This window comes from Anneissia japonica, unplaced genomic scaffold (assembly GCF_011630105.1).
Source record: "Anneissia japonica isolate Jap-2015-1 unplaced genomic scaffold, ASM1163010v1 scaffold287871_len1641731_cov197, whole genome shotgun sequence".
In the NCBI taxonomy this organism is placed as follows: Eukaryota; Metazoa; Echinodermata; class Crinoidea; order Comatulida; family Comatulidae; genus Anneissia; species Anneissia japonica.
This window is the reverse complement of record NW_022712275.1, coordinates 53,765-68,911: the sequence shown is the minus strand read 5'-3', so window position 1 is coordinate 68,911 and position 15,147 is coordinate 53,765. Positions and strand designations below refer to the sequence as shown.

Sequence of the window (15,147 nt, the reverse complement as noted above, 5' to 3'; positions counted from 1 at the left end):
CAAATCCTGGATCCGCCCCTCTGTTGAAATTGGTCTTTAACCTTTGAAATAGGCATACACAGTCGAAACCAGAGAGAAATTACCAGTCATCATAATAGACCTTTCCAAAGTGTTAATCAAACTTAACAACAGACCAATTAGAACAGGACACACACGCTGTCCCACAAACGCACATGCTTGCGTATGTTTTAACACTATCATTTTGCGGGACCTTAGCAGCAATATTCAAGGGGGCAGGGCCCAGTGGAAAGGTCCATTATCACATGGGCATAAAATACTCACCAAAGTCTAAGATTATTCTGCGTAAAACTGCCACTTTTATCAAAAGCGACTTAGCTTTGAAGTATTTATCCATTTCCATAATACTGTGAGGGTATAGATAATTCCTCCACATTCCAAACATCATGTAAACCCCTTGCATCTCTCCAAGTATTACTACAAAGATAGCCAATCCGACAACAGCATATCCAACAGCCTTGCTTACAGTAGGGCTAAAATCATTGGCCGGTAAAATGATTCCAACAGCAATTCCAAAAATCACAGCTAGCATAAAAAGGTGAAAAATTAGTTCCTTAACTGTCCACTGCCAGCCAAATCCTATATGTACTCTTGTAGGCTCTTGATTGGCTGATGATTTTTTGGTTGAATCTTTTTTCATTACTTTTGTTATTATTCGGTTCATTAAACTTGCATGATCTAGACTCAGAAAGTATCCCAAACATGCACTAGCAATAGTAATGGCTTCAGATGATGGTAAAAAATAAATAACAACAAAACTGCTGCAAGAGGCTAGAAGCATTACTATCAACCTGCAAAATATATACAAAGAAGAAATTTTTTTTATCAAAGGTAATACATATTTTAGCATATCAAATGGAGAGTGTAGAAAAGGTAAATGCAAAACATACACTGAAGTGAATCATCTCATATGATTTCATTTCACCAGCAGGACCTATCTTTGAGTCGGCATTAAAGCTGTAAATATGCCCAAAGAGCTATGCTCATTGAGTGGAGTTGAAAGTGATGTATATCTAAAATGTAATAATGTTAGCATAGAAGACACTTTTTATAACACCGTATACATTTTGAATGATTCATATATTCATGACATTAAGATGATTTGATTAAATTTTCATTACTAAAAATATGGAGAGTTTTGAGCAAGGCTGCCAGGGGCCAAACTTCACAAAACATGCTCAAGTAGCAGCGCACCTACGTAATGATGTAAAATTACATTTTGAGATATTTTTTGCATTTTATAACAAACAAATAGAAAATATTTATACTTGGTGGCGCTCTTTTTTAACTTGCTTTGGCATATGGAAAATAATTTGTAATATTGCATTGCAAGCAACTTGATAATGTACGTAGGTTTGCCACTGGTTAGCAGTCAAATGTTAGCAGAGAATGTTCCATTTTTGCACGTTATCAACTACCGGTATTAACACACCTAAAACTTACCTCATATCACCAGCCATCGGGGACCCACCAAGAATAATGACACATTGTTCCATTAACCATAGAAAAAGTGCATCCAACGGTGGAAGTAGTGCAAACGTCCAGAGCAGAGGAAGGAATATGAACACAACATGTAGGATCTCATTAACCAATTCAAAATCTGTGTAATACCTATGAGAGAAAAAATATATAGAAACAATTGTTACAATTCAATGTTTTACTACAGCCATATCAATTGATTGCCTAAACCAAGAGTATATGAGGTCAGAGGTCAGACTGCCTTGATTTTTCATGCATGCAATGAAACAAAAACTAGGTACTACCACACTATATGGCACAACCTATTAGAATTCAAATAGAGTTAGAAACTCAAACATACATACTATACTGTAATATAAATTGTCTCATGGAAGTCAGTGCTGATGGGTATCACCATATGCAGCGAAGTAAAATTAAATATCTTAAGAAATTAATTAACCAGATCCCCGGGAACGGATTTCTCCTAAATTGGGACCCCAGAACATGTGTTAAATAACTTTATAATTACAGGTTGTTACCGAAGCTTTTATGGTGGGTGTATGAAAAGTTGAGAAGGGTCATTCCTGCTTATAAGCATTAATAAAAGGAAGTTCTCCAGATCCAGATGGAATACTATGAAGGATTTCATGAGGTACTGTCCAATATGCCAGAGAACTGAATAATAATAATAGTAATAATAATAATTCAGTAATAATGTAGTTTCATATAGCGCACATATCCATCTAACATAAGATGCTCAGGGCGCTTGATATGTGGACTAGGAACTAGATCAAAGACTTTCTTAGCCCCTTCGTGTCAGTGCTACCGGGTAACGCAGTACCAGCAACTCTCGTCGTCCACCACAGGGGCTGTCTGTTCCAGTACACCAGGGTATCGTCTCGAAGGATGTACTGGGTTCTTTATAGTACACACGAGCCATTGAATACACTGGGCCTACAGTTTATAGTCCTTATCCGAGAAGACTTAGGTGAGTGCACCGTTGGAACCAGCGCCGATATTTTGGCTGCAGCTTGCGCTCGGCCATTTGATTCCACTAGTAGATAGTTACATAACAGTGGTTATTATTTTGTGTGATGGAGCCATTATCCATGGATTTATAATAATTCTTAGGCCAGTATTTCCCAGTATTACTAGAGGAAAAAGGAACCTAATTCCTCAATTTCTAACACTAATTTATTTTTAAATCGAACGACATGACCCCAATCATATACCTGTACACTAACAAGTATATTGATTATTTAATTGCCCTTTTAGCCAAACACTTGTTTTTCAATACTAGTACATTCTATTTACAGTGTGTATTCTGGTAAAGATACAGTATACTATCTGTGGTACATGTTAATGAATTTATGATGTAAAAATCACTGAAATTTCCTTTTTTATGGATAAATAAATTTTAGAATATGACTTTGACATTTTGATAGACTGCTGATGCTGTCATACTGTAAACAAACTATGAAATTGCCTTGTTCATGGATGAACAAATTTGAAATTTCCTTTTTTATGGATATAAATTTTAGACTATGACTTTGACACTGACTCTGACTTTGATAGAGACTGTTGATGTTGATAGAGACTGTTGATGCTTTATACTGTAACCAAACTATGAAATTTCCTTGTTCATGGATGAACAAATTTGAGACTATGACTTTGACAAACTGTAATATGAATTTTTCATGTAAAATATGCTATAAATTATTAGCCTAAAACTAAAAAAAAAAATTTTGATTGACACGATTTCAACTCATAAATGAACAGCAAATTATATTTTATTATATTTGATCATTGTTTTAATCTTTTACTGTCAATTGTATTTTAATGCAAGAATTGAATTTCCTACTTGGAGTAATAAAGTGTATCTTAAATCAATTTTCACATAACATAGGTCAATGAAACAAGCATTTGCATTATATACTGACATAGGCTATCTAGGAGTATTTTAACAAACTTATAAAATCACACAATTAGAAACAGCATGTACATTAAAATTCTAATTTTTGTCCGCTCGTGAGCAAGTAGACACTTTGCTATCACTTCTCCTGTAAGTTGTAAGAGTAAATCTGGTTGGAGGAATGATGGGTTGCATCATAAGTTACAAAAAAAAAAATATATATCAAGCAGTAGACACATGCTCCCGTTGGGAGCCTATGTTTCTTCAAAAATTTAAAAGAAATAGCGCCATCTATAATGCCTATTAGCACACAAGGCTACAGTTTTAATGGTCTTGTCAATTTTGGAGTGAAATTCAGGTTACAGAATTATGGTAATCGAATCTGACTTCTCAGTTACTCTCGGCCAATCAACATTAGGCTCCTCCCATAATGTCAGCCAATCAACTGGCTATATATAAGAAGTTGAGAATCTATCAATCATCAGTTCTTGTCAGAGATATTTCAACTACCAAAACGATTGTATATTTTATGAGAAATTAATAAACATGGCAAGAATCCAAACATTTGCAATAATTTATTTCGCTATCTACCAAATACAGGTATCAAGAAGTCAGAAGGTGAATGTTATTTTACTACCTCAGAGGCCTAACATTATTGCTTTTGAACATGAAAATGTGGATTTCCATTGCATTCCAGACGGACAATTAAATGATGAGATGCAATTTAGTTTGGAGAAGGACGGTCATGCGCTAGAATACAACCATGATACGGAAAGGTTTGTTATTACTAAGAATAATCTAGCCTTACAAATACAAGATTTAAAACAATCTGACAGTGGTCTTTACCAATGTGTGGTTAGATACAGGGGTAATGTTATAGCCAGGTCAAAATTGGCAAACTTTACTGTTCAAGAAATACCAGAACTTAGATGCAATGCCTCTCAACAGATGTATGCTGTAGGAGATGAAGTTAGGTTGAAGTGTGAAATCAAATGGAATGTCGAAATGAAATGGCTTGTGGAAGGTACCCTAATTAAACAGTTAAATGAAACGGACTTCACGACCTCAGTCATTACATTTCCAGCTACAAGGGAAGGACATGGTGAGAAGTACAAATGCGTAGTGAAATATCAGGATATTAGGTGTATCTGTTCTACAGATGCCCTCAACATTACCAATAAACTGCATGTGTACGTCACAGCAATGCAGGAGTTTGCATATACCGGAGACAGCATCATCATAAAATGCGACACAATGGAGCATTTTGAAGACATATCTTACAACTGGGTCTTTAAAAACTGTAGTAATGATACAGTTAACAAGTTTGAAGTCATGGATAAAAAAATCTTTATTAACACCGCTGATATGGACATGAATGGATGCCATGTAACTTGCAATGCTTCTAAAAATATGGCAACTGGTAATCACACATTAATACTAAATGTTAGTCTTAGTCAACATGATCTACAGACTAATGTCTACTCTGAACAACCACAAACAGATCAACAAGCAATAATTTTCACGAAAAACTCATTGCTTGTTGTCCCTCTAACATTTGTATTTTGGATTTTGGTTATCGGTATTTCATCAGCTATTATTTTCATTGTATACAAGAAAAAACATGCTGGAAATTGACCACAGAAAATAAACATAGGTAAAACACCGCTTGAAGAACTAAGTGAACTAAATTTTAATGATAGGTGTATAATAAATATATTGGACAGAATTTTCATGTTCTTATTCTAATATTAGAACTTCAGTCAATAATATAATATATTTTGTTTATAGATGTATACAAATATTTGTTTTTAAAAGTAAATAAATGTTATTTTGACTCGACTCATCTTCACTCATTCTGATCATTCTTTTTTAATGAGCCTTGGCAAATTACAATCTTTCTCAGAACCAAATACACTGAGGTAAAATGTCAAATGAGGTTTCTATTAAAAAAAAACCAACAAATTTTATCTGCACTTTTTGTGCAGTAGGTATGTCTATGTAATATACTGCTATACAATTTTTGAAAAGTGTGTAAAATAACTACAAAATAAGAACATTTTAAGCATGAAATGTTCAACAAAACAAGAACACTGAGCCTGGGCAAAATTTAATGTTAAAATTAAAAATAACTTAAAAATAAGGCAATAAGAATATTCAACATCATTTCTAATTATGTCAATGAGAAAAAGTCTTATGTTCTGTTTTACAGACACACCGAGTAATGTCTAGACTTTTTTATTGCTGTTTCCCAAACTCAATCAATATAAACACATTATAATATGAAATTAATTGACATAATATAGGGGGGTTAAACTGGAAGAAAAGAACAATTCCAAGGTCAAATCTCCTTTGTTAAGCCAAGTATTTGCTCTGAACTTCAGTTGATCTTTTTTCTTTTGAAATACTGGTAGGCCTATTGAGTTATTGAATCAGAAGTACTGTACCTAGATCAACATATTATTTATTTCATTTCGCAACTTGAAAGCTTGCTTTATGAAGATGGTTACAGCAAGAATAACATCTTGTCAGTCAGTAGACTTCATAACATTGATAACATTTATATAATCGTTATTATTAGATATATTAATCAAATTATTTAAGTCATGCAGTAATTGAGCCCTCAGATGATCATAAAAATTGCATTTTAAGAGAAGGGCACCTCATCTTCTATGTCTCCCGTTTTCCAATGGTGGTTAAATCTTAATTCCGGGGGGACATGTGTACTGACCCTTCTCTATTTCAAGTGAGTGAGAGCTAATTCGTAATTGAGTTACACATAACTTGACTGATTGATTAAGTAGCAGCAGATATGGTTCAATTTAATTTATAAGTATCTTTTATATTACAATCATGGTAAAGTTCTTAGTTTTGACTGGTTATTAATGTTTTCTAGCCATATACTTTTTCCTTATTTTTGTTGGTTATTTTACCTAAAATTTCAGCACTTTCAATCAGATTAAGCCTGTGCCAACGCCCGATCGGTTAGCGCTAACCATTTGCGGGATCCGGATACCGCTAAGGGTTAGCAAGCGCTATCGGTTAGCAAGTGAGTGCCTTTCTATCATCAACCAATAACACGTCGCGTTTACAATTTCCAGTTTCTTATTGGTTAGCGATTCAGTGGGGGGGGGGTGATACTTCACAGGTAGAGGATCTACTACCTAAGCCCCACATTTAACATACTATGACTGACAATATAAATAAGTTCAAATAAAATTCAAGGGTTTTATTGTTCTATGATCCATCACATCAAATTGCTTACATTAAATGCACAATGAAAATTACACACCTGCATTCATATTTACTATAGCCTGGTTCTCAAGAGAGACCTAGTATCCGGATCGGGAGCTAACTGTTAGCGCTAACCGTTAGCACCTGTGCGAGAACGCCCGATCGGTTAGCGCTAACCATTTGCGGGATCCGGATACCGCTAAGGGTTAGCAAGCGCTATCGGTTAGCAAGTGAGTGCCTTTCTATCATCAACCAATAACACGTCGCGTTTACAATTTCCAGTTTCTTATTGGTTAGCGATTCGATCATCATATTCTTGGTATCCGGATTGGGATTTTCTCGTATGGACGCATGGCAGCTAACGGTTAGCAGGATCCCAATCCTGCTAACCGTTAGCTGCCGTGTGAGAACATAGCCAAAGTATTGTCAAAGCATAGGCCTATTATAAGGAGTATCATTATTATATTATAAGTCATATGAATTCTTAGGCCACATTTTTGCAACGAAACAATCAAATTTAATCGGCTCATATTCACTGCAGCGAAGTGACCTTCAGAAGCCTTTGTTTTCATTTAGACTCGCTCATTTTATGAGGGGCCTAATAGGCCTACCTTTGATTTTTACTATATTTTTATTAACAGTATATACTGTACTAGTTTAACAATTTTACAATTTAGGCTATAATGGTCATTCATATAATTTTACGACACGCTTTTCCTAGCCAGCCTGAATCCGGATATCCCAGACCTGCTTAATAATAGTACGTTCCTGCTTCTTACCAGCTGGCAGAGAAATCTACAGCCGTATGTTTTAGATACTTGTGTGCCTTTAAATTTACATTAAATCAAATAATAACCCTCAGTAAATGTTGACAACATATTACTTAATGAGTATGTAAAAGTAGAAAATGAAATACCTAAAGGAAATTGGCCAATTTAAGGCAAAAAATACAACAGTACAACGCAGATTCATTAACAATGGCGGAAGGCTATACCAAAGCTTCGCATTTTCGCATAATGCCTAGACAGGATTGTTCCTTCATATTGAAATTAGTGTTTTGACGGTGAATTTTTTCATCCAATGAGAATATACTTTATATGAGAAGAATCCATGAATATTCAGCTCTCATTTTACCGGGGGAACAACAAGATATTTGATTGGTGAACAGCTGAAATGGCAATTTAAAGCCAACGAAGTCGCTAAAAAGAGGTAAAACTGCAGCCTCTACGCGGTGGGTGGTCAGCATAGCACCAATTGAAAAGTAAGAAATGACGATGACTTTTTTCAAGCAATACAATTAAAACAAATACTAAAGCAATCGGAAAAGAATTGCCTTTCAAATACCGAAGGGAACACAAAAATCCATTTGTATCCAAATTGTATTTGCTGAGATACAGTATGATTGTGGAAAGACGATAAAATGACTCAAAAACAGCTTATATCAGTGCGATATACAGCGTGAAACATTAATTTGCTAGGCTATTCTTGCTCTTAAACAAAAATGTTGCAAGAAGAATCCCTACGTTTATGTTTGAGATTACAGGTAGCAGAGAGAGACTTTAAGTGTTTCCTTCTGCTAATATTGCCATGTTGAACTGAATAAAGAGAAATTAGATATACACTATTGTATTGATTCACAAACAACAATGGTAGCCAACTTATGGTACAATGTTTGCAATTTATATCTTCAGGAACATATTATTTAATACTAGGATTGCAGTGATTTTTATATGGTTTTATATTATATAACATCATGAGTGTGAAGAGGTACCATACCACTATGCCAGTCTTTAATTATAGGGATTCTATTCAATGCTGAAGACCATGATTTTTGCAGAAAAATCTGAAAATTTTCTTTCATCATGTTTAAAAAACATTTGAATAGATTAAAAAAAGCAGTAATTAAAAACAACAACATGGGCCTACATGACATAATTTTTTAGAAATGTTTATTTTGTCAAGGGTGAATTGGATTGAATTTACAAGCAATATTAGAGAATATGCTTGTGTAGCATGTTACTGAAACATGAATTAGGGGTAATTTGTTTTGGATATTAATTGTTGTGGAACAAGTCAAGTGTAAAATTTTGATAGAATGTTGAAAAATTATTATCTATGATTATTACATAATTTATTCATTTATGCTCTAAGAAAATTTTTTTTAAATTGTCATTGTCCGACAAACTCTGTTTTATTTTTCGTCTCATCATTATGTAACAAAATAGACAGATAAAATCAAAGAAAGAAGAGGCTGCTGCTTCCCAAAATGAGATACAAGATCTCTGTCCAGTGGGTCGCCAAATTTTGCAAACTCAATTAAAGTAGCAATGGAATAAACATTAAAATTGATTGCAGTTATTTTATAAACTGCAGACATCAACACAATTGAGATTTGGGTAGAAGGATTGCACAGAGATTAATGTGTGGCTGCTGAGAAAAATCAATAATACTATAGCATTTAGTATTATCTGTTTCTAAATCACTAAAATAATTTATCATAATCATTGCTTCCCTGTCATCTCACCAAACTCAAAATCTCTTGAAAGATCCGTCTCATAAAGGCAAATCGAAAACTTATGGTCAACGTGATTTTTCTTTTCTAGTCCCCTTTACATGGTATTACTTGCCGCTTTTTGTTCATGATTTGTCTAATTTGCTTTCTTTTAAGAAAAATCTTAACACTTATCTATTACTGGAATGTTAACTTGCTTTATTTCCTCACCTAACGCCTTTGATAAATTTTTGAATTATCGCTATATAAATATTTGTTTTATTATTATTATTATTATTTATAAAAAAAACAGCACACTGCACAAAAATCATTTAAAACAAGCTATGTTAAAATGGAATAATGGGAAAAAATTGTTAGTTTTCAGTATTTAATATTTTAGTAAGAAAAACTATACATGGCACTATTTTGATACCTGATGGTTTATTATACAGTTTGGCTACTGAATTTCTTAAACTCGGTGCAATGTGTAGATATAGGGCGATTATACCAGTTGTCATGGTTTATAATGTAATCTTTGATGAAATTAGTAGCAATAAACACATGCAATAATTATTATGTACATTGAAACAATGGGGAAAGTAAGGACAAAATGCAGATTTGGAAGTACATCCCCATGTGAATTGTAGGTACTATAATACAGGTCTCCCTACAATGAAAGTCCTCCCCAATTAAAGACCACCTCCAAGTAAAGACCATTATTCTGTGACCCCAAAGTAACTTCTTTTATATCTATTATTCTGAGACCAAAGCTGCAAAAGACCATGGAAACCCTGTCCCAAAAGTGGTCTTTAATTGGAGGGAGACCTGTACTTTGCAGTGTGACTTTTGACACAATTACTACAGTGTGGATCGTAGACACATTGATTAATATATCAAGTGTCATATCAATGAATAATCATTCAAAGCTATTAGTATTCATACCCATGAGGAAACATTTAAGTGCAAATGCATAGTTTATTAAATTTGCAGTGGGCGGAGATATGCTGTCTACTGAGTGCTCTTGTTTTATATGTTATGGTTTACTAAGTAAAGAGATTGAAAATATTAAAGTATCATGAGCTATCTCTCTGATGTCTGTAACCAGATGTTCCACTTAGAATTACTAATTTTATGGATATGAAGGAACTTAATTAGTTGGGAAAAGAAAGTATTTAAAAAAATCAATATATATGACAAGCTGAAAACCATAACATTACAAATGAACCTCAGATTACCATATGTGTAATTATTTTAAAACGTGCCTGTGGAACATCTGTTTTCAGAACTGAAATCAGCCAAGTAGAATTAGATCTAATTTATAGCAACAATTTGCAATGCATAGACAATTAATATACAGTACAATGAAATCAGTACAACTGTAATTAAAACAACAATAGTTTTATATTTTGTAGCAGTTTGGTGCAACAGGAACAATATGGTATCCCAACCTCGAGGTCGAGGTTTCAGTCCCATTGTTTTGCCTGTAATCATCTGTCTTGTGCCCTCCTAATTTAATCAAACCATCACTGCATGGGTTCTTTCTACCGAGGAATATAAATGGGTACCTGGTGGGGTTGCCTACTCCTACGATTTTTACCAGTAGCAACATTTAACACATGAGGACCCAATGACCAAAGGAAAAGAAGCGCTTTGTATCTACAAAGAAAAGGCGCTGTATAAATGATATAATAATAAAATAATAATAAAATGTTCCAAATATTATTTCATGATGCAATGTTAATGACCAAATACAGTATTCCTTTTAATATTTAAAATATTGAACTTTCTATTGGATGAATGTAGCATGAATAGAGTAATGACTTAGAATTAATGGTGCATGTTATGGTATGTATTAGAATCCTATATGAAAGTACACGAAAAAAACAAAGGAAATGAAATCCCCATGGTTAAGGGTCAAAATTGACAAGACTGGTTTATATGAAGTAACACATTTAGTCAGCCTATACCAATGTTTAATAATTCAGGGGAGAAAATTCTGGTTTATTGCTCAAAAGATGTTAAAATCTGAAGTTGAATTAATTTTTCTTACTTTGAGTGTCCCCTTAATAGGGGTTATTTGACCACTTGACACATTTAGAAAGTGTCCCTGTCTCCTTAATAGGGCGTCCCCTTAATAGGGGTTGGCCATAGTGTTAAAAGATACATTGCCCCTTGTTTCATGGAAGTGTTCCCTTAATAGGGGTGTCCCCTGAATAGGGGTTTCCCAAAGGAGGGGTTCTACTGTATTTTATTTATTTCTGTCTTTTGTTACTACACTTTCAGTGATGTAGCCCTGGTATCACAAGTGGATCACAAGTAAAAAAAAGAATAAATAAATAAATAAAAAATAAAGAATATTTGTCAGAATACTGATAAATTATTGTAAAACCCAAGAAATCTGCCAAAATAAATTATTAGGTACTATGAACTTTTTTCATTAACTACAGAAACTAGGAGACATGGTTACAGAAATGCATTTTACAAGTCTGGGATTACAGAATTAAAATTTAATTGGAGATCTTTCTGAAGTGTAGCGGGATTAGAGGAGTTACAAAGAATAGTTGTGTCATCAGCATATGACACATTTACCTTGGACTACATAGGTAGAGAGTTCACAAAGATATTGAAAAGAGGGGGTCCTAAAATAGATCCCTGTGGTATACCAACATTTATTTTCATGGGATCAGATCGTGCAGAATTAATTTGAACTACTTGAGATCTGTCATCTAAATATAATCTGAACCAATTTAAAGCCATAGTATTAAGACCAAGTTGTTGTAATTTATAAATAAGAAATAGATGATTCACCATGCCAAATTCTTTTTTAAAATCAACAAATATTGTAGCAGCTGGCTTTGCCTTCATTAAAATTATTCAGTATATAATCTGAAACATCAATCAGTGTTGTTGTAGTTGAATAAAACTTACACAAACCTGATTGAGTATTATTTTAATTATTTATAGATAATCATATAGTTGTTCATAAACTGCTCTTTCAATTATCTTGCTAATTAATGGCAATACAGAAATGCGCCTATAATTATTTGTATCTGCCCGGTCATCATCTTTAAAAATAAGTGTTGTTTTTGCCCGTTTCCATTCTAAAAGAAATATAGAACTTGTCAGTGATAAATTGAAAATATAGGCTAGGGAGTCACAAATAACTGGGGCTGCAAGTTTTAATAATTTGGTATCTAAACTGTGGCCGCAAGTTTTAATAATTTGGTATCTAAACCATCAAGACCAGTTGCATTATCAGGGGCAGATCCAGGATTTGAAAAAGGGAGGTTTAAAATGTTTCCTAAAAACCCCAAAATGAACTTCTGCATTCTGCGTATAAAAGCCTGTTGTTAACAAAAAAAAATTGTTCAAATTAGATAGGCGCCTGCTCGCAAATCAAATCAGACATGCTGAGTAACACACGGATCAACACGAAGATTCACACACTGTCCTGCAATAAGTTTCGTTTGTTCAAATATGTAGTTATATTAGTTAAGTGGCCTAATTATATAATTGGAATATTTGTTAGTCATTTTGTATTATTAAAAGTTAGCCATAAAAATAAATTAAATAAAATGCTAGATAAAAAAATTTTCATTTTCATTAATGAAATCACCAACACCAACACACAACTAAGATAAGATCTGTTGTACAAAAATTGTTTCCACCAGTTATATAAAAATAATAATATATTATTAGGTCTAAACAAATGATTAACAGACATTACCTCAGATTATAATGTTACCACCTTTCTGTCACATGAATAATTGTTTACTCTTAGGAATTGTAAATATTGCTGAACTATTATTAGCTGCTTGCTTTTGATAGCCTGCGTGATGTTCTAACCGTGTATTACAATATCCATGAGATTGTTTATGGGCTACAGATAATTAATTGCTGTTAAGAGAAGTAACAAATCCAATACGGCATCGCAATATCGATTAAGTTTTTTAAAGATAAGAATTTGATCTAATTCCAATCAAGGATGCAGATAGGTCAAGAATATCTGCCTTTGTATAAAAATAAGATTTTCATTATTTTCATTTACCCATACTTTTTTTCAGTAAGCTATTATTTAAAAAAAATAACATAGGCCGATATACAATCTAATTCGGTCTCCTGATTTATAATAAAATAGTATGATTATGTTTATTCCAGCATAATTTTTTTTCTTATATTTACTTACTATAGTTATATTGTATACATAGTCCTATAGAAATGTCCAATTAAATAGTTGCTCAGTTTCAATACAATTATTTATTATCAAAATACAATATTGTTTCATATTTAGTATAGCATTGGTATATAAAACAATATAAAATAATATTGTCCCATATAAAGTGTTTTAATGTTACCTAATTAATATAGGGGAGTCTAAAGCCGCAATCGCACTGGATTTAAAATAGGGAAATTTTTACCGAGACTGTGGGTAACATTCCAATGGGTAAACTTCCTGTCGTTCGCACTGGGATTTATCGACGTGGTTAGTTTTACCACAGGCCATGGTGAAACTAACCATTCGTACAGATTCAACTATTGGGGGCGCTAAATCGTGACGTTCACTTCCGGTATGTGTGGTAAAACAATTAACGAAAGCGCCCAGTAATTAGAACTGCTATATTCAAGATTGCCTCAGATTGCCTACGTTGACGCTCACGTACGACAGATCGTAACAAGCTAAACCGCCGGGTTCTCCTTCTTGTTGTGACAGTGTTTCTTTGGACTAGGCCCACATCATGTTGTATTTGTTGATAATCGCAATGGATTGTCTCACCAAGACCTAGCACATTTATTAATGCTCCATATAAATCGGCCATTGAAACAAACCGAGTAAACAAGTGAAAAAAATGACAAAATTACTCAAAATCAAGACACTAGCAAACACGCGCGAAATTAATCAAGATGTTTGTGTGTGACGTTTTATTCCAGGTCACAGCTGTGATGACTTGGGAAGTTTACCCGATTCGCGCTGTTCGCATTGGACTTTCCTGCTAGGTAAAACTAACCTGGTCAGTTTTCCTGGGCAAGCGGGACTCGGTTAAATTAACCGCGCGGCTTGGGTAAGTTTCCTGTCAGGTAAACTTCCTGTGCTGTTCGCACTGGACTAGTTATGGTAAAACTAACCAACATGTTGGTTAGTTTTACCAAAAAAAGTCCAGTGCGATTGTGGCTTAAATTTTATCTCAGTCAGACCTCATTGTATTCATGTGGTATGCTAAGCTTTTTTACTAACACATGTTCATATTCATTCATGTATGCCTTGGTTCTTAATCATATTGGTGCAGCATCTACACTTCAGTGACAGTATTATATAGTAAGCTTTCAATAACTGACATGTAGTATACAGTAGTTTATTTTATTTCCATTTATGGAAATTAAGCACACTGTATTATGCAAGAGAGGGAGGGGCTTTTATATCTCAATGGCAGTTTGCCAAACTTAACAAGCTGAATCCTATTGAGACATTACTAATTCGCTATTTGAATGTACTCTTATGAATTGATTATTTTTGTATCTCATTGGCAGTTTGCCAAACTTAAACCAGCTGAATCCTATTAAAACACTACTACTTCGCTATCCGGTTTATATATAATTATAATTATATATAATTATATACATATATATTATATATACAATTATATACATATATATATTGTATATATATTTTATATATTATACATATATATTGTATATGTATTATACATATATAATCAGTCTATCTATTTAATATTCAGCATAAAATAATTACCTATATAGTCTACATGAAAAGTATTTGGTTCATTTCTGTTGTGTTTTTTTGTTAACTGATGATGGGTTGAAGGTAACCCAAAACATGTCTTCCATTAAATCTTTTGTTTTATTTTTAAAATGCGTTGTATTTTTTGTCAACTTACGTCCATTTGGTTCTATTATCAAGGATTTCAGTTCAAGAAGATTACCAGTTTCTCTTTTTTTATTATATGAAAATATTACTCTTCGTTTGAACAAAGCCGAATTGGATTTTAATTTTTTACATAATTGCAAGGCATTCGGAGTT

The 15,147-nt window shown here is 33.4% G+C and overlaps 1 protein-coding gene across 1 annotated transcript in view; it reads right to left on the bottom strand.

The window, feature by feature from the left end:
- The window catches only part of LOC117107732 (pecanex-like protein 4), an 8,585-nt gene extending 6,527 nt beyond the window's left edge, over positions 1–2,058 (bottom strand). Inside the window, exons 1-3 of the mRNA XM_033249483.1 lie at positions 2,006–2,058; positions 1,462–1,629; positions 283–809 (exon numbers count right to left, since the gene is read on the bottom strand). Coding sequence (XP_033105374.1) covers positions 283–809; positions 1,462–1,629; positions 2,006–2,058 — 748 coding nt within the window. The remainder of the gene's footprint in view (positions 1–282; positions 810–1,461; positions 1,630–2,005) is intronic.
- Between the last annotated feature and the right edge of the window lie 13,089 nt (positions 2,059–15,147).